Consider the following 27204-nt stretch of genomic DNA (forward strand, 5'->3'; position numbering starts at 1 on the left):
AGATTAGGAGATTGATCTATACTATTCTATGCAAAGCAGAAATCCACTGGGGCTCATTGAAGTTCTTTCTAGATGTCTTTTCTTGTAGCAGGAACAGTGTCAGAGACAAAGAATTACAAAACTACACATGTTTTGGATTTTGCTTCTTCACCACCACCTCCACCAGCTGCAGCAGCACTTTCTGTTAAGAAACAAGGAAGGAAAGTAAAATGAGTATTTTCTGTTAATTTTAGCCGCTCTAATTCCTTATTATGGAGTGCTGCTTTTATTTTATGCATATTTTGTATGTTTGGCTGTCTGAAATTTCACTGCTTGTCTGGGATATTGGAATAAGAAACAATGACACGTTATATATACATATGTGTATATGGTGTAGGAGTTGATAGCAACATTTGTCAAGGGACCAAACACACACTGAACCACTCTTACTGGAAAGTTTCAGTATTTAAAATATATGACTGTCCCACACATACAAAACTGAGGTATGCAAGCCATGCAAAAGAAAGAAACTCTTGAATCAATATAATCTGTGAATCTATTTTTGAAGCAGATGATACAAAAACTTTTAATTTGACCTAACTGCATAAACCTTTTCCAACCCTGCATGAATCCCTTTGTAAATACTAATTAAGAGAGAGAGAGCCTTCTTATGTTTTTATTTACAGCTACTGATTCTGTTACTCTCTCTCAAATGATTCCACAGATGTTCATTGGTCATAGTTAAGATTCTTTCAATGTAATAAACTGCATTTCCAGATTCACTTAAGGTAAGATACCAATATTAGAATTAAAACTTACATTTGAAAGCTGTGGATCACCATGTACTTAGGTCATTTTCGACCCTTTCCACCTGCATTGAAACATGTCACATGATCAGTGTCCTACCCTCTGTAATTTGTGGATATAATCAACACTATGTTACTAACTATGTATTTGATTTTCTCAGTTTAATACTGTATTTTTCTTTACTTCAGTTCTGAACTTTCCACTGTAGTGGTTCAGCAAACATGTTTATTTAGTGTCTACTGAATGGCTAAGAATAGCTAGGTCAGTGTGTTCTAGAGAAACCACCATGGTTCAGCATGTATCAAATCTTTGTTTGTATGAACTGACTTAACAAATCCACTTATTTACATGGCCTTCATTTGACAGGGTCAGATCTGTTCTTCACAAATGCCCATGGCCTCATTCCAGTGCATGTTTTTAAAGAATGCAGAATAATTCCCTTTTCTGTCGCCAGTTATATGCAAAGACCAGATCCATAGGTTCTGCAAATCAGTCTGTCCACACTGTGCTGTGTAAGATTTCCTATTTTCCTTTAAGGAAAACATTTCTTAATTTAATGACTTAAGTGATTCGAAATACCAGTCATGTATGATGGTCCCAACTTCCAAGTGAGACTAGAAATAACTGACTCTTCCTAAATTGATTATTTAATTTCTATTTAAGAAGCTTATACTTAGGAGCATTGGATCTGACTTGGGTAACATTTTTTGGTGGTATTCTTTGCTGAGAAAGCAAATGTATAAGGAGATTTCAAATTGTGTAAGGAGGTCCCAGGTTTTGTTTTGTTTTGCTGGTATTTCTGTAACGATCAGATGGTTGTGTTCCAGTGTAAGGAAAAAGTACTTTTTTCATACTGACAACCAGCTAGTTCTCAGCAATAAATGCATCTTAAATAAAATTATATGTTTTCAAAAAAATGAAAGTGGAATTGAAAATAAATTTGGGAGCAAGTAGGAGGGTGGAATCTCTGTGAAAATGTGTGTAAGTAATATCACAGTGTGAGCTGACCAAAATATTTGACTCATTCTGTTAAACTCTTTAAAAATCTGCTTTGATTAAATCATCTAACTTGCAGTAATTCTAAAAACACTTTGCAACAAATTTTTGATTTTTTTTTACATTTACTTTTATTGCAACCTAGTATCAATTTTGTAGGAGCCTATAACTATTTCACACACTGACAGTAACTTGATGGGTGGCCTTGAATAGCTTCTTTTGTGTGAAATGTGAAGAATACTCACCTATTTCCCACAGATACTGATTAACAGATAAATTATTCAATACTGTTTTATGTTTAAAAATGTGTGAAACACAGTAAACTAACTTTTCTTCTTCAAACTAGCTGACCGTATATCACTGTTTTAATCACACTTTTTTTTTCATCTTTGAACCTTTTCAGTCATCTCAGTCGATTGGCAGAGCTGTAGACCTGCTGCTCCACATGCAATACAAAGAATAAAAGTAACTGACTCATTTCACTCTTACACTTGAGTGACCGGTTTCAAGTTCCTGTAAAATCAGATTCTCTTCTAGGTTATGCTATGCAGAACCATGCTTCCAGTTTTAGGATTTGGTCTGTCTTTGGAGGATTAATGTAGAAATTGTTATACAAGAGAGTGTATTTCAACCAAGAAACTGGTGGCAGGGAACTAGAGCCAAAAGCTTTATCTTAAACTTGGAAGAGAAGTGGGGATTGTCACTGTTTTTTTTTTATGTTCCAAATGCATACTCTGTTCCCTTATGTTTTTCATTTTCAACTGAAAACAAAGCACCTGAATACATTTGGGGCTGATGCCATTCAGAATTTTGATACATGTCTTGTATTTCAGACAAGCAAGTGTTTAATTACATTCAATTTTAAGTCTTTAGGTAGAAGAAATGTTTCATTCCCTTCACTTTTGTGGTGGTCATGTTATATAATTCTGCAGTTTAGAAAATGAGGTCAGTGTACTGGATTTGTGTAGTCTTTAAAGGTTACTTCTCTTTCAAGTAAAGATAAACCTAATTTGGCTAATTCAGAACTTGCATACCATTAGCATAAAGTTTAATATTGCACAACTGTACTGCATGTGTGAATTTGAGAGAGAGAAAGAGAGAATATGTTGACTGCCATAAAAATATGTGTAAATGAAAACTTAAGAAGCTACTTAACCTTTTTGGGCAGCTGCTTCTTCTTCCTTTTTCTTTTGTTCCTCAATAGCTTTCATCTTCTCTTCATATTCATCAGCTCGTGTTTTCCATTCAACCCTGTTGTTTTGAAGACCATCAAACATAGGTGTAATTTCCTTGTGAAACCTTGAGAATTCCTGTACAAGCAATTGAAATTAGTAAATTAGAAATTTATAAGCACTGATTAATTGTTAAGTCTGAAATTGTGGAAATACTGTTGAGAAAACATTTAATTTTTCTATTACATCTAATTCCAAGGCATATTGTTGGAAATATTGTGTTGGGATAATAATGCCCTTTTGTACACATAGTCTGTTAGGAAAATATTGTAATTATATGTTGCACATTTTAATATCTTCCCTGATCCCACATATGATAGCCTGACTCATATAATACAATGGTGATACATGATATTTTATCATATGATTATCGGTATCAGGATACAATTAAAAAGTCTGTTATCCTGTAATATATTCCAAGCAGATGAGGATATTTCTGAAGGTGTTAAAAAATCACATCACATTTTTGACTGGCATTTTTGGATAATATAAAAACTAGACAGTGATTAGGAATGTATACATTTCAGTGCCTTATAAAAGAAACAGCATATCTACATGCCCCAAATGTTGCATATTCCTATTCCCTTTGCTGTGTTATTAACTGCTTTCTGCAACTATCCATGTTGCTTGCATATATTAAATGGGACTAGGAAGAATCAAGCTGGACTTTGTAACTCAGTCTTTCCAGGCAATAACAAATCCTCAGCACCCTGAAATTTCATTGGGGTCTTCTTCTTTTATAAATTTGCTTCACATCTCTTGAATTTATTCTATGGGAACAATTCTCTGATGTAAGAAAATACTGAAAAATTATGGTGGTTGTGATAGTGGTTCACCCTGTGACCAAGAGTATTGCTGCTGTCTAGAATTTTTTACTGCAACATCTTATCACCTTTTGTGCCATCAGAGCTGCTGGAACAGGAAAACAAAACCAGTTATTCTTACCTTGTACACGAATGTACACACAAAGTCTATGAAACCAACTTGGAGCTTAGGTAGTTCATCTCCTTTGTTCCTGTCCATCATAGGCTAGAACAAAAGAGCAGTAATTTAGAATATGTAGATATCAACCTTTTTGGTCTAGTGATCTAATAAGCATGATGGTTCATTATTTAGTCAATGTTTTATTAATAGTTAATATTGCTTAACACAGTGAAATTATTTAGTACTTACAATAGGTTGTTGCTGTAGTACAGTTCGTTCCAGGTCGCCTTGCTCCCAGAATTCATTTGCGACCATGAGGGCAACCTGAAGAGGTACAATTCAGTGGAATTGTCAGCAGAAAAAAGTACATTTAAATAAATAAAACAAGGCTTTCCAAAAAATGTGGAAAAAACCTACATACGCTGTCTGGTCTACTTAAGACTTTTCCCAGAAAATTATCACTAGCAATATTTTGATGTATGCTGAGTAAATAACAGATTATTGACAACAGAAACAAGGCAATATTAGCAACATAAGAGTCTTGTAATACTTGTAGTATGTATAACTTAGAAAAACAAGTATTTGCAGTTCTACTTTGATCATGCTTTGTTAAAACTTATTCCTGTAAGGCTAAGTGATGAGCTTCAGCAGAATGGTCAATAAATACTGGAGTGCTTAATGTACCACTCTGTATTACAGTATTTTAGTGTTTAAGCTGCTTTGCAATGGCACCAAGACCTACAGAATAGACACAATTCAAACCATACTGTTGTTAAATCTGTGCCTTAAAAAATAGCTGGAAAGTAGCAAACGTTGTCTAGCAAAGAAGTAATTGAGTGATATTTAAGGGTAGCCAGTTTTAGTGGAAGGACAAGTAGAGAAGGGTTGACAGCTGTAGAGTGATTGAGACATCATTGACCACCTACTCTCACAGTGACAGAAAGGTAGAGGTTCTTTTCTGGAAGCAACAGGTACTTAAATATTCATCAAGTAATAATAAGTTTGGTGGTTTTTTTTAATTGATCATGCACCAAACAGACAATGAAACAGAGAGTAAATGCAGTATTTTCTACTTCAAAAGTACCTACCTTACTCTGCACTTCCCAGGGCTTGGTTATTGCAGACAGGTCACATCCAGTCATCATCATAGCCCTTTGAAAACAAAAGCCAAAACAAGAGTATAGTTTTGGGTGTCAGGAAGGTGGTACTAGACTCTTTTCAGTGCTGCCCAACAACAAAGTGAGGAGCAATAGCAATAAACTAAAACACAAAAAGTTCCACCTCCATGTAAGCAAGAACAAATGTCCATTAAGGGTAGAAGAGCATGGGAACAGGCTGCCCAGGGATGTTGTGAAGTCTGTCTGGAGACATTCAAAACCTGCCTGGACCAGTTCCTGTGTAATCTGCTCTAGGTCACCCTGCCTTGGGAGAGGGGTTGGACAGGATGATCTCCAGAGGTCCCTACCAACCCTAACTATCCAGTGCTAGGATGATTATAAAAAAATAAAAGGGCTAGGTTTTAAGGAATTTAAGATGCCAAATGAATTAATATTTTGCACATTTTAAGAAGATTATAGGCATCAGTTTCTAAATTACAATCATGGTTGTGCTCATCACTGGACAATAAGAGTAAGTCTAAATTTGCATATTTAGGGGTCTCAAATTCTTTTAAAATCTAGTCCCAGATAATTGATTGAATAAGGAGTAAAATATTAACCACCTACATGATGACTTCTTTTTTCGTTGGGTCAATGGATATATACTTAATTGCCTGCTCTTCTGTTTCCATTTTTTCAATTGCATCCACAATCTTTTGAAACATAGTTCTCTTCCTGTTAAAACAAACCAATAAAGCATATATTACTGAATGTAAGTTCCTGCATTAAAAATAAAATATAAAATCATATTAAAGATATTTGTGCTTTTCCTAAGTACCATCCTAGTCATAGTAGTATCAAAGTAATACTTCCCTGCTGTTGAATGCAAACTTTTTAGGTAACCTAGACACTTCGACTTTCTTACGTACTACTGGCATATGAAATAATATGTCAGAGTTCCTTACAAAGAAACAACCAATTTCCCACCTCTTCAGATTAAACTCTTTGGGGTGACATTCTCATTTTTTAGCATTACATGTTTGTTACTTCCTGTAACATACTGAATTGGGAAAAGTGAAGCAAATACTAATAGATGCTCTGCCACTCCCTCCCATCAAAAATCCTAAGAGTTACTAAGACCTGACTGAAAAGAACTATCAAAAACATAAGCCTGTCTTGCTGTTGCTTCTAAATCTTCTACTTTGTGCTTTGAATTAATGAAATAATGTAACTACTCTTCTCTAAATCTTAATAACTGCTATTAAACAATTTCCTGAATTTTTACCTGTCTTCTGACTTTAAATTGTCCCAGTCATAAAACAAAAGTCTCCACATGTCTTTAAAGAATATACCCATTATCAAAGCACATTGATTCACTAAAGAATAGAATTGATTGTTTGAAATTTGGAGTCTTTGGCATATTTAGCACTGGGATCAGTGGATGTCTGACAGGTTTTTTTTCATTTTCAGCATGCTCCTGCTTACTCTGAGTATCTGTTGTATGGTATGTTAAATGTCACACAGGCACACAACCTTACGATTAGGCTACTGAATCCACGCTTCTGGAATATAGTGCTTGCTGTGACTAAAAGTATATTGGAATCACCTATTAAATGTATTAACCTACTAAGTATTATATGCATTCATGCTTTCTCTAATTTGAAATCTTATAATCAAACTAAGAATGTCTTGGTTTTTGCAAGAATTAGACTCAACGACAATGTTAAATAGAGCTCTGGTGTCTGCATATAAACATCTTTGTATGCTGCATATAAACAACTAAAAACTACAGTTATACATTCAGTAGGACTGACTTTTTTTCAGTAGGAAATTATACAGAATTTAGTACTTACTTGAAATACAAAGCCAAGTCAGTTGCTATTATTGCAACTTCAAATAAGTGCAGAACGGTTTCATACTGGCGCTTATTTAGGTTCTGGAAGATGTTTAAACTCTGCAAGGTGGAAAGTTTAGGATTTCAATTCCTTTTATAACACTGTCTTTGGTTTGTACTATACAGATTGTCTCACAGAACAGGGTAACAAAATTGGCCAACAGCAGCCCTTAAATTAAAATAATGATAAAATTAAAAATTCACATTCCATTAACCTAATTTTCCTGACAATTAAATCTTTTTAAATCTTCCCAGTTCCCCTTTTCTTCCTGTTAAACTGGGTTGGCACAATTGCCTGCAGCAGTGTGTGGGACCTACCATGGTACAATGTCCTTTTCCTCAGGCAAAGGGAATGAGACCATCATACAGCATTTTTCTAAGTGTCTTGGTTTTATATCCTTCTTTAACAGAGATAGCAGGCCTGCATGAGCCAGGGCACAGTGATGCTGCTGGTGAGAGCCTGCAGAGATCCTGCCAGCTGCTCTGCCCCAGAGCAGGAGTCAGTCCCTGCCATCTCACATTTGACAAAGTACATCGCCGTCAATAAAGGGAAAGGTTTGTTTCCATATCATAAACCTTCTAGGTTTTTATTAATACAGTGCTACTGCTTAGCGTAAGGATTTATTCCGTGGCCTCATGAAGTCAGGCAACAGCATCACCACAGGGATTAGAAGTAGATAATGAGGGTGAAGTGGGTGCCTGCCCTTCTGCGGCAAACAAGGGATGGAGAGGTGCAATGTGCATGCCCTGCTGTTAAGCCACCCTCCAAAATACACGGCAGAGAGTATAAATAGTGTGCTGTGCAGCAGCCGGGCCAGAGCCTGACGCGCTGAGGGCAGGGTGGCCGGCGCCCAGTGGAGGAGCAGGGCCTGAGGGCAGCTGAGCCGGGGCATGCGGCAGGAGCGTCACCCCGGCTGCTGGGAAGGGCAGCTGGGGACAGCTGCCCCATGCGGGGACATCGGTAACGGAGCTGCGGCAGGGCCGGCCATTCCCGGCCTGCTAACCAGCCCGGCTGAGGGGCAGGTCCTGGCCTGAGGGCAAGGGGCCTCTCCACCGACATCTTTTGTTACTCAGCTGCCAGAGCCTGCAGCTGAATTCAGACCGCATAAACCAGGCACAGCCGCTTCGTGACAAGATTTTGTGTGTGTATATATATATATATATATATAACGTTTTATGCTTTGGTTTCAATATTAGCTGTTTTGTGCAAACAGAAAAAACCTGAAGAGTGTGAGCGAGGCCCCGAGGAGAAGCTTTTCTATCTGAGGTGAATCTGTCCCAGACAGAATCACTGATGTTTCTCTAAAAGTGGAAAATGCATAAGAATTTGGCTTAAACTTCTGAATTTTAGCATTTCTTATGTGGACCTAGAGAAATCCATGAGACCCAGTGAAATTTGGAATATTGTAACCTAATTGCATCTGCAGTGTTGATTGGTGTGAGCAGAAGGTCCATGACATACCTCATCTTGCAGCAGGGTTTTACTGTACTCTAGGTGATGCCTTTCCAAAATGGAAGAGCCGTGAAGTTTTGCCAGGGGAGCAGCTGACCTGTGGAAAAATAAGCAATTATCTAGAGTATTATATATATGTAATTTTTAGGCAATAATTTGTATTCAGGTTTCATATTATTGATATGATAGTGTAATCTGTATAAATTAGCTATTGGTATGATGCAGAGAAAAAAACCTAACTTGCTTCACTTTATGTTTGTGGCTGAGTAATGATGGAACTTGGAGAATACTGGGTGTTCAGTGCCCACTAAAGTCAAAGTCATTGTTAGATGCCTCAAAACTCAAAAACTTTAGTATTTAAAATATGCCTTCATTTTGTCCTGCATGTTCATTGTGCTGTTTATTTAATCTATGCTCCTTTTAGATACCTTAAAAGTAGCCTTTATCCCTCTTTTAGTGTTTATTCTCTGCTGCATGGCTTTTGAACTCTTGTACATCTGTAATGACCCGGCTGTGTGCCCTAGGATTCTAGTTAACTGTAACTTAACTCTGAAGTAACAGAATGTGCTGGTTTTGCATCACACAATATAATGGAGTTTAATTCCTCTAATGCTCTTGGGCTACTTCACTCCCCCAGAATTCCCTTTTTATGCACAGCAAAAGTCCTGATAGCTCCGGTTTGTTTTGTTTTACCTCAGGTCTCAAAGTGTTCCCCTGACATTGGACTAAGCTTCAAGAAGAGGAAATTCTGCATCAGATAATGGTTGTGAGACAAAGGGAGAAGCATCCTACTTACATGGGCTCCAGGTAGTTCTACATGTTTGTAGAACATGTAGAACTCCTTCCTCCTTCTTCCCTGAAGTGTATTTTCCTCCTTCTTCCCTTGGATTATAGCTCTGTTTCCCAGGTAACCCAAGGTGGATTGCTACATGGCACCCCTATTTTCTGATGTGATTAGGGCTGTCGTGGTAAAGCCTGATGGGTTCTATAAATAGCTTTACTGCATATGACCTCATGTAGAGGGCTTTCATCCAGGGAAGACCGCAGTGGAAAGATTTAAACCCAACCCGCCACAACCCCCCTTAAACTTGTTTGGATGAGAGGCAGTCCATTGAATAGGAATCAGCATCTGTCGTTCTCCTTCCTACGTCACCTGGAGAATCCCTGGGAATAATCAGAAAATCCCTTTGCGTCACTGCTCCAGCACACAGCCTGAAAGGCTGAAATGTGAGCAGTGGATTCAGGGTCAGAGGGGTTGGATCAATCACTCTGGAGATACGGCTAGTGGAAACCAGCCAGAAAATGGTAATCTTCTGATGCACATAACATTCTGAGAAATGTGTTCTCTGGCTAGCACATGGATACCAACCCACACAGATGACATAAAATACAAAATGGTAGGATGTTTACTCCTCAGGAGAAGAGTGGCTCTCACCATGATACATAATGTTTTAATACAAGGGAAAATTTAAAAGAATTAATATTTTTTTCCATAACAAACAAGGTGAAAATCTCAAATAAATCCTTTAGACTATTTTCTCAGAACATATTACAGCATGAATTGCAAAGCTTGAATCTCATGATGTGTAACTTCTGGGCCTGTGGACCCAGCAGTAGAACTCAAGCTTGTTGACTCAGACTTTTGTATAACATAGGAGATTACACCTCAGGAAAGGACCTATATCAGGAAACTGAGTGTGGGGAAGAACAACTAAACTAGTTAAATCAGAGAGTGGAAAACAGAGCAAAAAGTTCTGTCTCACTCTAAACTGGCCCTTGTCTATATCAGATCTTGGATCACTTTCCAGAAAAGTGCTTGTGCCCTGTCTTGAAAAAGTAATCCAATTATGAATTTTAATTTACTTTACTAATTTATTTGTGTCCTCATGCACATGAGGCTCTGTCTGCTGCAATCCAAGCATTGCTAGAGTTTTAAAAAGCTAGAGTCTTAAAAATGGATTGCGGCTTCAGGAGGTCCTTCTAAGGTTCTGCCTTTGCATTTTGTCTTGGTGTTTCAGCTGCCTGAAGTGCTCTGGTGCAGAAGTCTTCTATAGCATAATTATTTATTCATGCCAGATGAGTATGGAATAGATACCTTATGTTTTTGCAAGTTTTGACATGTTAAAATTTGTTTTCCACTAAAGGGAGTGCATATCCATGTATTTGATCACTTATACTTACTTCATTTGATACAGGTTATTGGTCCCTCTGTGATCAATGTCATGGCAGAAAGCAGCAGCAACCATGGCAAAGGCTTCTAAATCAGTATAGTATTTCTTTATTTTTCCTGTCTGTAAAAGAAAACAGATAACTCTGAGCATGTGTCTTCCTGAATTTTCCATTTGGAGTTGAAAGAATACCAGTTAATGAATTTAGGGATAATATTAGCAACATTACCATCAGCAGAGTAAACATTGTTTGTCCCACATTGAATCCATGTCTCCAGTTATGGTAAGTGATATCCCGATAACCTTTCCTGACTGTGTACATCCATCTTGTAAGGACCTGTTGGGAGCAAAAGGGAACAGACAGCTGTTAACTGAAACAGAACAAAGGAATTCCCATTAAATAACTAGAATATACTATAAAATTACTTAATTTTGCAAGTTCTTTGAAAACAAATGTTTTTCATTGAATTAAACAGGGAAACAGCAAATTTTTCTTACATAGATGCATGTGGATTTAATTCTTTACCTATCTTACACAGTTCAGGATTAATGTGATGTTTTTCTGACAAATATGTAAATGTTGCATTGAAAATGGAAGATTGTTAATCATACCATTAATATTTTAGTATTGCCTACTTCTAGATTAAAGCATGTAAAACCATCTATTTTTCTTCTATTTAAAAATAAATATAAACAAGAAAAATAAACCAGACCTCAGCTGGGACTTTGAATTTTTCAACAACATTTATCTCAAAGAACAGTCGTATTCCACAAGTTATCAGGCCATGCTCTGTAACAGGGAAGTCACTGAAGCGGAATTCATACAGTTCTAAATCTTTTGGATCAGGTAATTCTTCTTTCTGTTAGGAAATATCAGAAATAAGAGATTTTCTGTCAAGAACAAAATTGGAAAAGATTTTTCAATTGTCTTCAGTGGAAATACTGTTCAAGGACAGTATGCTTACCATGTCTTCAAAGGTCTCAGGTGTCAGTATGAACCAATGTGTATTAAATTATTAAATACAATCATGATACTGCTGGCTTTCTTCTCAAAATAAATAGATAAAAGCCTTGAGTAATTCCTACTCTGAATTCCAACAAAATGTATTGTAACCATCTCAACACTTCCTTGGTTTAGAAATCTTGGTCCTTGAAAATTCTCTTCCCTGGTATAAAATCCTATGATTCTCCCACTTTTAGCCTGATCTCAAGGCTACATTCATCTTTTTCTCAACCAAATTAAATTGCCTATTTTGTATATATGATACAGATTCACACTGAATAGCCTAACTGGTAATAGTACTATTAGTGAACTGTTGTCTAACACTCTTCATCTCTCTCAAAGCCTAGGGAGAGCAGCATCATATTTTAAAGAATGTGTTCCAATCCAAACAAGAATTCTTCAAGGGAGTCTGATGCAACACAAAAAATAGCTTATATTGCCACAATTTCTCCCTTTCTTTCTATTAGTCTATAAAGGATCTTCACTTTATAGAGAAAGAAAAAAGATGACTGAATGTATGCATGTATTTCAACAAATAAGGCTGATCATCCCTTTCCTTCTCCCTGGGCTTTTCCCTTATATCTATGCAGATCTGAGATCAAGGACAAAGAAACACAGACCAGTGTTGTTTAAGACCCATTACTTGGTGAATCATCAGATCTAGAAACACCTGCTTTATCCTATTAGTTATCTGGGATTCCAGGTCTTATAATAGGATAAAGCACTTGCATGTAGCCTTGGCAGTGCAGAAGATATTAGACCTTTGAATTTGTGACTCCACAATGTTGAAAGAACAAATTGGTTTTTGTAGATTTAAAAATTTATACCAGTATTATGCTTTTAAATTTAGAGCCTGTATCATAATAATCAGATTTTGCTCTACCCATGGAGAAATTTTATAATGTCTATTATTTTTTTAAGATCTTCATGCTGCTAAATTAAATTTCCTTTAAAAGGCATGTGAAGCTACACACTGTCTGTTGGTGTTTTTTTATTTCATCACTTGCAAGCTGTGTGAGCATCTGTTGTGTAGAAGCAAGTAAAACATTAACACAAATGCATTCCAGCATGCACATATACATAACTAAAAAGAGTTTAATGAGATCTTTTCCCTGTGGCTATGTGTACATTAGCAAATGTGGTATAATAGGAAGAATATGTGAAGTAGTTGGTACTGGAAGTACCAGACAACAACAGTACCAAATTTGTGTGTATTCTGATCTTTTTTCTTCAACCTAGCTCTGTTTTGATCCATTAACAGTGGACATTCATTCAGTGTTTTCATTCAGAGCACGTCTTTGCTGTGAATTTGAGTTTTTTTCAGATAAAGTAGGCCAATTCATATGTTCCAGGACTGTTGAAGTGCACTAAATGGACAAAAATAGGAGCTTTCTTCCAAAGACAATGCCTTTTTAGACTGAGATACTGAGGCAGCCAGAGGACTGCACTACAAACTCATTTTTGTTTTAGTAGTAGCAGAGTAGTAGAGCAGAGCACTCATTAGGTCAAATATGTTTTCACTGTGGAGTCACAGGTCACTGTCTTTAGACTTCTCTGCCAGGAAAAAATAATCTGAAAGTAAGTTTGTTCCACTGGACATTCCTATGTTCTCTTGCCTACAATGAAAGTGGCCTCACCACAGTATCCCTTCCTTTTATTTTCAGAATTCAATAAATTAAATGCATTTATAGATACAGCATTTTCCCTATGAATATTTTAAGAAATTTAACACTTTGAATGTGAATTAATATAAAAATGTCTATGTAACTGTGACTGTCCAAGTGTCTTGATGTACATTTGGGACAGAATGCTTCCCCGTGGGTAGCAGTGGAGGCTGCACAAAAGAGAGAAGTGGTTGAGGATGTTTTACTAAATCAAATCCATCTAGCCTGAGGAACTCATAGCTAACATTGATTGTATTAATCAGGATTTCACCATACACAACTTTTTCTATGATGAGGACACATGACTCTCTGATATAAATACACCACCTGAATTTTCAGTTTAATGACTTACCAAAATCCTGATGAGATCCTTTTGGTCACATTCTTCTAAACTTTTTGCATTCAATTTCTCCTTGTATTTCTAAAAATGAAAAAGAGTAAGAAAATATAGGTTTTGTGTAGTAAGTTTCCTATTTTAATTTTGTAGCTGTGGAAAGAAACTTACCAGGATAGATTCAACTTCAGCAGGAGTGGCCTTTGTCTGGTACATAAGCATTTCCTGAGCAATGTCTTTCCTGTTTTCAAGTTTGTTCATTTTGTCATAAGTGTCAGTATTTAAAACAGACCACCCCAGGAACTGTGTGAGAGTCTGCAACAAAGCCAAGTAAAGCAGAGATGACGCCATGACAACAGAATGAAGCTGAAATTTTGAACTTAGTTTTCTTAAAGTCCCATTTCTGTTAGTGTCCTTTGAAAAGCAAGGTGCCACTCTACTTGTTATAGGCCTTTATCTTCTTTCAGCCAGTTCTGTTAGCACTCGCAGCTTCTAATGACATTTGGCACATTAAGTAATTAATATTCCCATTTTACATACAGGACTTTGAGTCTTATGAAGCTTAAGTCAAGTGGGTGGACTTGGCTACACTGTGTGGCATCTTATCTTGCCTGAGTGCATGCGATTATGAATGCTCTGTGAACTCCCATGGTCACAGGCTTGGCAGCCATTGGCAAGCAGCACACCATACCTGCTTACCCACTGCTACTTAGGAGATGCTGGCCATCATTAAAAAGTGAAAGGATTAAAAGTAAAATTATAAGCAACTTTTGTTTATTGCTGGAATGTAAATGATCACTCAAAAATTTTCAGTTTTATAAAGCAAGGTAAAATCTCAGATTCTTAAGAAACTGCATTGTGAAGAAGATAGACACTTGGCTAGATGTTAGTATGGCCTATTTGAAAAATTTTTGACATATAAAAATGACTTTTTACTGCAATATTTTTATTAACATTACATAGCTCCTCAAACCCTCTAATCCTATTAAGCTTACTTCAGTGATCTGTTCATCATACTCGTCAAAAGGTTTTCCATCTTTCCTATTGTAAAATGTTGCAACTCCCACAATTTCTTCTTTTTTGTTGACAATAGGCAATGACAAAACGTTTTTGATAACCCATCCTGATTCATCCACTGGTCCTTTCTGTAGGAAAACCAAAAACCAGGAAATGTGTATTTCTTTGAAAGTAGTAATATAACTATGGACAAAAGCAATGTAACAAAATTTTCTTTTTTGTGCATCACAATCAAATGAGAAATTATTTGTACAATCAACGTATAACCAATTAGTGGCAAGCACTAGAATATTTTTCTACAAAATTTATAATTATTAACATTACTGAATTTACCTGAAATGTGAAGTATTCATCTGCTGGTGCATTCATCATGTTACAAATCTGCAGCATAAAGAAAATGACACATAATTGAAATGGAATATAATGTGCATCAAAACTTGGTCTAATATTTTTTAAAGGAATATTTTTTTTCTAAGCTAATGATAGTGAGCATCCTAGCTAGCTACAGAAACTAAAACTGTTTCTCTTAAATAAGATGTGGTTATTCTAACAGACATCATTTTGGAATGTTTGTAGCAAAGTCCCTCAGTGTCTCACAGTGCAAAAGCATAATGCTTAAGAAAATAACTTCCAGTTCAAAATGGCATGGGGGTTTCCAGAAAGAAATGATTGAGTGCTAAGGGCTCTATTAAAAATGCTACAGGATTACTCATAGGTGTTATACATCCTGCTTTGAATTACGTACGTCTACGCAAGAAGATATAGGAAATTAAGAAAATTGTAAAACCTTGCATGTGATGATTTTCTTACTTTGACATTTTTTGTGACATTTAGGACATTTAGCACACCTGCAAAGTGACATCAGACATACATGTTATTCCTCTGACATCACCACAATCTGAGGGAAATTTTCCTGCTGTTTTCACCGTTTGTGCTGAGGCCTTGCCTCCACCCAAAATACTGATTCAAATGATTTCACTGGTAACCAAAGACACTGGAAGCATCATGGTATTTTTGTAGAGAATTTTGGTCATGGGGAGGTTTGGGGTTTTTTTGTTCAATCAGAACAACTGCATGATTTAAAATGCTAGTTTTTAGTTTTTTTATGAACTTACAAGACCATTTTCAGCCACATATGTTGGCAATCCACTGACAAGACACCAGTGATCTGCTGGAGGTGACCTTTTGAGAGACAATGAAATTAATATATTTCTACAATGTAGGCATACTCTTCTATCCCAGCAATGTCTAACTACCACACATTCACCATCTGCCAGTGAATACTCACGGAATGACTTTGATTTCTTCTTGTCCATGTAACAGATAGTCAATAATCTTATAAAAGTTGACTTCCTAAATAAAAATACAAAAACATCTAGGTGACTTGTAGAACTTCAATATCAAACTTAAGATTCATAAAAAGAAAAATTAATATTCTCACTCGTCCATCCGGTGTCTTGGGGCCTTTGTAAGGCTCTGCCTCCCCCAGCCGGATTGGCCACTCGTCATAGAACTCCTGAGAAAATGATACAGAGGGAAAAAGGAAAAAACAAGTCAGTTCTGTGTTCAAAGGTAACATCACATCTGTGAATTACAGTTTGATTTTTATTTCTGCTTAGTTTTCTATGGTCATATTTCAGATAGTATTTAGAAAACATTGGTAATTGTATTCCAGACAAGAAATGTTTGCCAGCAAATTGCAGGCTGATCTTATCCCTAAATAGTTGTACAGCTTAATTGTCTTTTTAGCAGATATTTCTAAAGCAATAATCAGACCTGCACATCTACCCTTTCTTGCATGGAATTATGAATATGAAAAATTATTTCAGAATTGGCCTTTATGTTTATTTTGGTTGTATCCTTTGCCATATTTATATTTTGCATGTAATCTTTGTAACATTGTTAGATTTTAAATAAATTATCCCAAAGAGTTAGAAAGCATGGGAAGTTTGTGTCTTGGAGACTTCACATTAGGAGTTTCTAGTAAGTAGGAAAAATAGTCCTTACCTTCTCTTTAGTCATGTCCAGCAGACCAACAGAGTATCTTTCACAATTCAAGTACATTCGAATAGTATACAGTGCTTTATGAAACTGTCGTTCTATATCTGTTAGCTCTTCAAATACTTTGTTGGCAGACCACAAAAGCACCTATTTACCACAAAAGAGAAAGAAGAGAATCTTCAGAACAGTAAGAAAACATAAACATATGAATCCTAGGCATTCGAGAATGAAATTATAGGGTATATCACTGTTAACAAATTTAAAAAAGAATAAATAGATCGTATCCTTACTTCAATAAGATTGCAAGAATATAAAATGGTGGGAATGATAATTGTTTCAGAGAAAAATGAAGTATTTTATGAAAAAATGCTTTTATACCTGGCTTTTTCGTGATTCGATATTGTGGAGATATGACGTATGATTATTTCTTATCATCAAAGATATAAAGTTGAGGTATTTTTTAAATACCTAAAAATGACAAAGATCAAAAATAAAACAAATGTATTAAATCAAGATATACAATCACTCAAACTACTTGTTGAACTAAAAGCTGTATTATTGTGTGACATTTTACCTCTTCATCCTCTTTTGAGAACTCAGGGGCATTTATTTTGTTGAGTGCCATCACAACAGCAAGCACCTCTTTACCCTGTGTAATTGCAGTTGCCAGCATATTGACTGTTTTATAACCAGTTTTTTTGTCCATGAAGTCAGAAAAATGGTTGTTCTGAAAGAGAAGGGAGAAAAATCACGAGTTAAATGCACAACAATTACCATGCCAAGAGCAAATGATAATTTTATTTGGTAACTGATGTTTGCAATGCTGTGAGCACCGTTTCACAGTACAGTAGGTTTATACTTGAAAAAATCCACTATCATTACTTAACTTGATCTTGCAGAGTTACAGGTACAAGCTTTACCAAGGCATTGGTTATGAAGATAGCTTCTGGAACCAAGTTTTGTGCAGGTCTTTATTATAATGCTGAGGAATTAAAAATATGGGAAATATATGATCTTGTGACTACCTGGGAATCTAATATATATGGCTTGCGTTTTAGAGAATTACTTCATAACTATGTTAATGTTTATTTTTATTTAATTATTTCAGTAAATAAAATTCATTATGCATTTTCCTCATACAATATTTAAAAGTACCTCCTGTCCTATATAAAATACTTATGGCAGAGAAGCATCCCCAGTAGTATTCACCTAGATAACCTGTTTCTTATTCCTTCCTGTCTGACACACTCCCATCCTTGTTGCTCCAAGCTCTACAGGATCTCTAGGTGAAAGGAGGGGATGTAGGTATAGGATATAGAACTAGAGCTGCTTTTGTTGAGTGTGTGATCTAGTGAGAATAAGGCTATGTGTCTAATGACTCCATATGTACATTTTCGTCCTCAAAACAAAATGCTGAGGAGGGTTTAGCTAAAGCAATTATTTTAATTTTTTTAATGTAAAAATATTGAGAAGCTAGTTTATGCTTCATGGATAACTGTTTTATTTCCTCATATCCAAAAAAAATCTTGGTGTTTTCTTCAAAGGCTTTAGTGTTCTCTTTAATTTAATAAAAATGGGATTTAAACATTTTCAGGTAAATCTGTTTGTCAAGGGTTGTTACGTTTTTTTATGTTATTAAGAAAATACATCTGAATGAGGTGAGTTATGAGTTGGAGGTTTGAAATCTGTTAATATATGCATATTGAAATGCCATGGTTCTACTAAGCAGCTAAAATAGCCAGACTCTGTCTTCACAGAGCCTTTTCCATCCCCTCACATTTCACTGCTAACATGTCAGTACTCAAACTTCCTCAGAGATGAGCACTCAACAGGCTCATAGTGCATGTCAATGCTCAGAGCTGACAGACACTGCTGCTATCCATTACTGCCTCAGCTTAGGCAGCTGGCCTCTGCGTGGTGCATCCCAAGGGGTCTTCCTTGCTGATAGGCTGGAGAATGTTGCAGGGTGCCACATAATGGAACTTCAGCTTTCATAGATTATACATAAAGCTGTTTAAAGAAAACCCCAAACAAATAAGCATTTTCTAGGTTATAAAATCAAGCATGACAATGCTTGGAATTGGCAGTACTAAAAATGTTTGTATTGTTTTTTCGATTTTTCTTCTTAATTTCCTTTTGCCCTTCTTCCCTCTAGAAATTGTTTCTAGTATGAGTTGAGTTTATAGCATATACAACTCTAAGAAGAAAGACAGAATTTTATTATGTCATCAAAATATTAGGGTTTGGGCTTTTTCCTTGTTTTTCATAGTCTTTAGGCAGTCCATCTTTTATGTTTGCATTTTATATTTCCTTCTAGGGCTGCATTTCAGTGAAACAAATTAAATGTCTGGAAGTAACTCTTAAATATTGTACTTATGCCCTGGACTTTCTTACAGAGAATTTATTCCCTTAAGGACAGTCTGTGTCATCTCCATAAATCTCATTCAATGTATCAGGCTCTATTTAGGTCTCTGGAATGTGTAGCCACTTTTGAATATATTGTCCATGTGAAAATGAGACGCTTTCTCTTTTCCAACAAAATCCCTGAGTTGTTATTTTCTCTTTTTCTCAGAGAAAGGAGCATCTCCTGTAACAGACATCTAGAGAAAATGCCAGACAATCTGTGTCTTCTGTGTGAGAATCAAATAGTGTTCTGTAGCCTGCTAAACAAGTATATTATTACATGGAAATATTTGGTTTTCTGTGGGATGTATTATCTACCAACACAACCGTTCTGGACTTGGATGTGGTATTGAGCTTTGGGTTTTGCACTTCTGATTGTTTTAGCCATTGAAATCCCAGTAAATTAGACAGGTAACTTGACCCTGTTTTGAAGTCCCTCTGTGTCACTAAGAGCATCCAGCGTTCCTGATGAGGCCCAGGTTCCTGGGTTTAGGGTACTGTATTCTGCTGTGAAGGAATAAATAAACATTTCAGATGTTCCTGGATTTCTGGACATTTCAAAGGGATCTGTAGACACTAAATTAGCTGAATCAGCAGGATTCAGCTGCTGTGTCTTACTTTCTTTAATAATGCCAGAATGAAGGTACAAGCAGTGGTAATCAGAAGTGTTCAGAAGAAGCATTTTGGTCATGCAACTTTTGCAAAGGATAGAAACATTTTAATACAAGTCTCTGTTAATAAACCGAAAGTTTAGTAACCATAAGCCATCCTGTGCCTAGATAGTGTGAAGCAGAAAGATAAAAATACCTTCTAATGAATTGGCAGCATTCCCACAGCACATACAAAGTCTCCTGTCTCCCGTGATTTGTATATACAAGCAAAACATTGTTCATAGATTTAGGCTTTTCACTGCTGGATATTTTATATAGGAGTTTTGGAGCCTTTCTAGGAGTTTTGAAGCCTTTCTTTCCAAGAGAGTTGTAAAAATATTTTCTCTTGGGAGCATAAGCGCTTTCTTTTTTCCAAAGAAAACCACTCTTCACAATATCTAAGAAATCATGTTCATAGACGAATAAGCAAGAAATGTGGTCTGCAGTACCAGAGCCAGAAAAACATCTTGGTGCTTCCATGACTTTGGACACTTTGTCTACTTGAGCCTGATCTTAGGAATAAAACTATCTTTTAGAACACTGTGTTGAACATTCAGCTCTCAGTTAAATCACAAAATAGGCTTTAAAAGAGAAATCTTGGAAAGGAAATCTGCTGCTAACTCCCTAACTGTAGTACATTTGCAGGCATTTCCTACTAGCTCCATTTAATGTTGAGATTCCAAGCCATTTACTCTACATGATCAGTTCTTTAAATAGGTCCTAAGAAATGCAACATATCCTGGATTTGCAGGAAGGCAGCACCAGAGCCTAGATAGCACGACCAGCTAGCACAGCCCTTTTGGTGGAGGAATGTTTCCTAATACCCAATCTGAACATCTCCTGGCACAACTTGAGGCCACTTCCTGTTATCCTATTATTTGTTAGTTGGGAGAAGAGGCTGACCCCCACCTTTCAGGGATTTGTAGACATTGATAAGGCCCCTCTAAGCCTGCTTTTCTCCAGGCTCAACACCCCCAGCTATTTCAGCCACTCCTCACAGGACCTGTGTTCCAGATCCTCTGTCAGCTTTGTCACCTTACTCTGGAGATGCTCCAGCACCTCAATATGTTTCTTGTAGTGAGGTGCCCACAACTGGACACAGGATTCAACGTGTAGCCTCACCAGTGCTTGGTACAGGGCAGCAATCTCTGCCCCAGTCCTGCTGGCCACACAGTTTCTGATCCAAGCCAGGAAGCCCTTGGCCTTCTTGCCCACCTGGGCACTGCTGCCTGGTGTTCAGCTGCTGCTGCTCAGCACCCCCAGGTCCTTTTCCACCAGGCACCTTTCCAGCCACTCCTCCCTGCGTTGCTGCCTGCAGCTGAAGTGACCCCACACACAAGGGATAAGACTTAATCCTGCAGGTGAACAGATAGGGCCAAGACAGCAGATCCCTGTTTTCCTCCACCTCTTTCCTCTTGTGAAGCACAGAGGAAGAAGGGGTGACCCCTTGCAGTTACAACTATTTTGCTCCTATTGGATCATTATGTTGGACAGATGAGCTCAGTCTGCACACATTTTTTTGCATCATCTCCATGTTTCTGGTTTTCTTTCTGGTAATTCTACAGTATTTTCTTCTCTTCCTGATCTTTTGTTCTTCCACTGATTGTCTTGCATCGGTTCAAATTTCTCAAAACTTTAACTGCTTGATAGGTGGTGTTAATGTGCTATAATGCTTCATCTCCTACTTAGCCTAATTTCAACTCACATATGTTTTTGTTTCATAATGATATAACTGAGTAAGAATAGAAAATAAAAAGCCCATACTGCCATCTACCTGGCCCTTTCTTAGGCCACATTCCAAAAATTACGTATTGTCAAGGATGGAAATGTTGTTTTAAGATGTAACTTACTAGCATTACAGAACAAATTGACTTTGTTATTGTCAACATGACTGGAGTTATGTCACTGAAATGCCTGCTTGTTATTTGCCATATATAGTGACTATTTTGCAACTTCTTGAAATTGGATTTGTATTATATTAAGTGCTTTTTCACATGAAACAAGAAAATTACATAAAAGGGAGCTTTTAATTTTAATTTTTAATGTACTTTTTTTCTTCAGTTTTGGAAACTTTCCTGTTAGAATAATAAATAAAGGAAATAATTGGTTGGGGTTTTCTTCTGGAAGAAACAATGAATAGGAATTCATTCCTGTATTGAAATATTTTCTGATAAATTTACTAAATCTTTGCCATTATAGTAGATTGGAATATGTTTCCATTTTTCCAGTTAATATTTGTTGAGTATGAGTTTCTAATAATCTGATGTTGATTTTCAAGATAAGATAAAATGGAGGAGCAGACATTTACAGTGCATATTCTTGCCATGCAAAAAGCTACCTCAGACAGCCTGGACTCTGGGGACCAGAACATCCACATTAATCTGAAACTCCTGTCAGTTTAGACAGGCCTGGAATTAAAGTCTCTCCCACTCTTGGGTTAAAGTGTAGAGCTGCTGTTCTGAAGCTGGATCAGCTTACAAAGGGATGATACCAGTGCTTGCAACTTGAAGACGTGTTTAAGTTGATCTGTACCATAGGTTGCCAGTGGTTAAATTGGGTGCCACAACAATCACTCTTCTGGCTGCCTAATTTGAGTTGGAATCTCCCATGGTCTCTTGTTTCTTCAGTTCACTAGGGGTTGTGAATTCCAGTGCAAGACCTCTAAAAATGAGGGCTAGTTATTTCAGCATCAAAATATTTCAGCCCCTTTGTGGATCTAATCCAAAAGCCTTCACTTCTTTTGAAGCATTTTCGCACCATTTTTATAATTTTATACTCAACTGAAATAAATAATATTATTTCTTGAGTTTCCAGTCCTTAATTAAATCCTTGTTTTCAAATACCTTTGAGTTGAAAGGAACAGTGCAATAATTTAAATAGGATATGGATTAGACCAAATGTATAAAGTCTTTATTATGGGTTCCTACAAGATGAGAATGTGAGATTTTGATTCCCCAAAGAAGACATACTCCTTGTAGAAGTATTTTTTAGTTCTTAGTTTTATTTGGAAATAATGACTTGGAGAAAAATGTATGGTAATTGTACTCTCCTTTCTAAGGTTGTCTGTGTTATCAGTTACAGTTAAAAGAATATTAATGGACATACCCAATTTTTGTAGCCTATTATTTTACTTTGTAATATTTGAGGCACATAATCTGCTATACACTGTGAATAATGTGAGACAAATTATTAGGATAATGGTCCTGCCTGGCCTCCTGTTTCTCACAACAATTAAATCCTGGATTAAACACTATTATCTCTTACAGTCAACAGGTCCATAATCTTGTGGGGAGGAGACTGACTACTAAGTTAATTATCAAAGGTCTGTATCTTTTCCTCTGCTTTTCTTTTCTGGAGCATTAGTCAGGATGAGGAGCTTCCTCACGTTTATTGGTACCTTTCCAGTTAGAAGGAGATAATCCCCTAAAGAATTGGTTACCAGGCACTAAAAGTGGAATCATTTATTTTGCAATGATTTATTGCTGTTGTGATCTTTTATTGCATTTACTTTTGTTATAAAGGGGTAATGCTTGAAGCATGAAAATGTCACATCATGCGTTTGTCAATGTTGTCATGTACTTAAGACTTAAAAAACATTATGCTGTTTGGATATGGACTGTGTCAACAGTAAAAAGTGGACAGAAATAACATTTTTAGAGTACTATAGCCAACTAGAAATAATCATTGTGCATTTTGTATTCTGACAAGGAACTAGGGGAAAAATTCTTCTCTGGCTTAATTCTTCCTGTCACTTTTTGTTCATAATTTGGGTAGCAGACAATCTTGTTTGACTGAAGCATATATGTAGAACTGAAGAATAATTACCCTTTCTAAAATGTGATAAAGACTTCAGTGGCTGCATATTTCTGCTGCTATGGACTAATTATATGCTTTAAACATTAGTGACTCAAGCTGCAGTTCTGGGTTTGCTATGGAGATAAAGATTCTGGTGACATAATTGGGACCTCTGCTTGTGTGAGGAGTATGAACTTGGACATTGACTTTTTGTACACAAAGAATGAAAATCCTGACATTTTTGAGATCTTTAGGGTTGTTTTTAAATATCAAACCTTGGTTCCAAGGAAGTCTCTGGGAGTTTTGCAATTATGTAATAAACTGTCAATATTCTGATGGTATGTAGTTACCAAATTTAGATGAATGGCACCATAGTTGAATTGCATTTTTAAATATGTGCCTAATGGCATAGACCTCAGTAATCCTAAGAGAGTAAATGGGTGTCTAAGTAAAGACTACCTTAGAATGATTGAATAATAACAGATACTCAGCCGACATAAATCAATTTCTGAGCACAAAACACCTAGCAGGATTGGATGGACAGAAAAGTTCTCTTATTTAAGCATGTATAAATAACACTTGTCACAAAATTTTGAACAAATCCTATTGCAAACAGAGAAATATTTGTTTAGCCCTGCTCTGGGCACCTCTGACATAATGATATTAAGAAGCAGTGCAGTGTCTGATAGGAGGCACATCTTCCCTGATCCTCCTGATCTTTTCTCATGTAATCAGTCTTATGAACTTGGACGGATCATCCTCCAATCTCCCCACGTGGTGGTAAGAGGCAATAAATCAGACACTTCTTGTCAGAACAGCAGCCATTGAAGAAAGGATATTAGTGGTCTGTTGAAAATGAACTGATGGTTTTCTCAAATCAGTCAGTCTTCTGTTAGCCCCTGTGATTCCTCCTTACATCTGAGGCAGTTTACTGTATATCGGAATATTTTCCTATATATAAATATTAATATGTTTCTGAGCTTTAAAAGTAGTCCTTTAAAACTTTTAGCATGATAAAATGTATTAATTTTTGTTTACCTCCTGCAAAACACAGTTAATTGCAGTGTATAAATATTTTGATTATTTACATGGAGCTTAGGACACTGTAGTGATTTCTATCTCTGAAATATTCTGGAATTTTAAGTTGACTGTAGAGGAAATACTGAGAATCCAGACTGCTGTCTTGATAATTATCTTAGTATCATTTGATTATGTGCAGATTTTCAACATAGGACTAAAAAGAAATGAAGATGCCAGCATTTTGATGATGCAAGGTTAGTTATTTTTAAGGAAATCTTAAAATTCAAAGCATGTTTGAAATACATGTCCCCATGTATTTCAGAGCAGTTTCTAAAGCAGACACATGTGTGTTTCACTTTTGTTAAGTTACTCACAATTTTAATTAATGTTAGTAATAAATAATTATAATAAATATTTAAACTAAATGAATAAATAATGTAATAAACTCTTATCAGCACCTTAAAGAAAGAAGGTGATTCAGCGCAGATTCAACAGGAACTTCAAAAATGTCAGAACAACTCTGACTCAATAACTTTCTTCTATAGATGGTTTTGAACAAAAGCCCTGGATACAGACATACTCAAAATCAAACCTATTTTAAATCAAACACTGACATAAAGCAGAGCAGATATGTTGACATCATCTTCCTCTGTCCTCATTCACTTACTAATAAGGACACATCTTCATTACAAAAGCTGCAAATTAAACAATTCAGAGATGCATGCATGGCAGCATGAAATGATATCAGAGAACACTTGCAAGCCCATACTGGAAAACAGAATACAAGCCTGCCTTGTTCAGCAGAAACTCAGGTATTTAATGGTCTCTATTAATCTAATATTCTCCTCCACTGTTGTAGTCGTTGACATTACAACTACTACCAGGACACTGAAAACACCGAACTAGGCTACCTTATGTGGTTCTATTGGATTTTAAACCATCTCTGCTGGTGCTTTTCTCATGTTATCGGTCTGGATTTCTGTCTCTGAAATTTTTCTGAAGAACAACTTTTTACCTCAAGCCCTGGGCAGGAAGCTGCGTAAACAAATGCACAAAACCCCATTCCCCAAGAAAAGTCACTTACCTTTGTCACATCAGGTATATTAAAAAACTTCTTGGTATGAGCAACCCATCCCACTATCCCAATGTCCAGAGGAAAAACAGTCTCATTTTCTGGTTTCACCAAATTCTCCTCATATTTGGAAGTTGGAGTGATATCAAGAATCCTGGAGGCTACCTCTGGAGTACCATTTCGGGAACGACATATGAACAGACTACACCGATCAGCTGCCAGCAGCTGTGCCAGCCTCTGCAGGGCCTTGTGCACCATCTTTTCCATAACACATGCTTCATCCTGAATTTCTGTTACCAACTCAAAAATTATGTTACATTCCTCCAGACGGGACATGTCTTTGAAGCTGACTCCTTCCTTCACATCTCCAGGGTTCACGTTAAAGATACTTCCCACCACTTCAGGTCTCATTTTTCGGTCGAAATACTCCTTGGCAAACTGGGGATTGTTCTCCAAGTATTTTTCAACGGCATCTTTATTTACCTCACCCATCTTTGCTGGCTTTTCCTTAGGATTTCTTTTAGAACTGCATCACCATCAAAGCAGGAATGGCAGCAAGAAGTCCTAACCTGTTACTAGTAAGAAAAATGTACTTTGTACATATTGTATAGCTCACAGATATAATACATTCATCTTCCTCTGTGGCTCCCAAGCCTTCTGATACTCTTGAGATATGACAGAAGGCACTGGCTTAGCATCTTCTTAGTGTGAGATCTTGGAGACCGCTAATTAAAGAGATGTCAGGACACTAAACCCCTGAGCATTCTTAGCTCATAAATCCTCAGGGAGTCATTTTAGCATTTTAAACTAACCAATTAATTCCTATAAAATTGTGTGATGTGTAGATATGTGTACCTGTATGTTATGTCCTTCATTCACTGTATATATACTGTACACAGAAATTCCTATTAAAACTTTGTAGGAGAAATTCCACCAAGATCCTTACCCGACATTATACACGTGCACAGATGTACACACGTGTATTTGTGAGAGGCACTTAAGGGCAGGAAAACAGAATGTTATGGAGAAATCTTTTAAATAGTAGAACTTAGCTTTCCTTGAAATAGTCAGGAGACGATAGAAATTGGATTACTAAAATGAAATAAATATGAAGCTATTAATGAATAAAATGGGTAAAATCCTTAAGACCTTCCAGAAGTCTGAGCTTGCTCAAGTGCTTGAATGATTTACCTAGGTGAATATGGAATAAAAGAATTAGAATATGACTTAACACAACCAGATATGGCTTATTCTTTTTTTTTTTTTCCTTCAAAAAGAGAGAGCCAAAATAAAGAATAAAATCAGAAAACTAATTAAATTCAAACTGAGGAAACAGTAAAATTTCTATTCTATGAGCATTAATATCCAGTCAGGGTCTACACTTTCTTCAGAAAAAGTTGGAGATGTCTGTTCTATTAAATAGCACAAAAAGGATAATAACTGACAAACATTAGGCAAGAGGGAATCTTGACTCTGGTCATAGACATATCATAAATAACCATGTATCTGTATAGATACAGATACATGGTTGTAGATGTTTAAAGTTTCCTGCCTTAGAAGTTCAACATTACACACATGACTGGAGAAGGAATGGTGCAAAATGTGTTGAATTTGCGAGCAAACATTCCAAAGCTAAGGGTGAGAAGGTTGAATTTAAGTGGCAACTGTGACAGTAAATGATCTGTGTTCATTGAA

At 36.4% G+C, this 27204-nt stretch overlaps 1 protein-coding gene across 1 annotated transcript; it reads right to left on the reverse strand.

Annotated features, from left to right (window-relative positions):
- PDE6C (phosphodiesterase 6C) lies at positions 1-26192 on the reverse strand. Its single transcript, XM_039709046.1, has 22 exons — positions 25522-26192; positions 17144-17296; positions 16948-17037; positions 16576-16716; positions 16010-16084; positions 15857-15921; positions 15684-15750; positions 14902-14949; positions 14547-14696; positions 13723-13866; positions 13570-13638; positions 11264-11410; positions 10780-10887; positions 10564-10673; positions 8392-8479; positions 6889-6989; positions 5663-5770; positions 5027-5090; positions 4188-4262; positions 3960-4043; positions 2939-3092; positions 1-181 (listed from the first exon to the last, which is right to left on the reverse strand). Exons 1-22 carry the CDS (start codon positions 25999-26001, stop codon positions 114-116), a joined length of 2589 nt encoding a protein of 862 aa, XP_039564980.1. The 5' UTR covers positions 26002-26192; the 3' UTR covers positions 1-113.
- Between the last annotated feature and the right edge of the window lie 1012 nt (positions 26193-27204).

Source organism: Passer montanus, unplaced genomic scaffold (assembly GCF_014805655.1).
Source record: "Passer montanus isolate IOZ18808 unplaced genomic scaffold, ASM1480565v1 scaffold21, whole genome shotgun sequence".
NCBI classification, from domain to species: domain Eukaryota; kingdom Metazoa; phylum Chordata; class Aves; order Passeriformes; family Passeridae; genus Passer; species Passer montanus.

Coding starts and splice junctions, on each gene's coding strand:
- PDE6C (XM_039709046.1), bottom strand. CDS start 26,001: ATGGGTGAGGTAAATAAAGATGCCGTTGAAAAATACTTGGAGAACAAT. Junction 5,091..5,662: donor ACGAAAAAAGAAGTCATCAT/GTAGGTGGTTAA, acceptor TTGTTTTCAAAG/GGCTATGATGATGACTGGAT. Junction 4,044..4,187: donor TACTACAGCAACAACCTATT/GTAAGTACTAAA, acceptor CTTTTGTTCTAG/CCTATGATGGACAGGAACAA.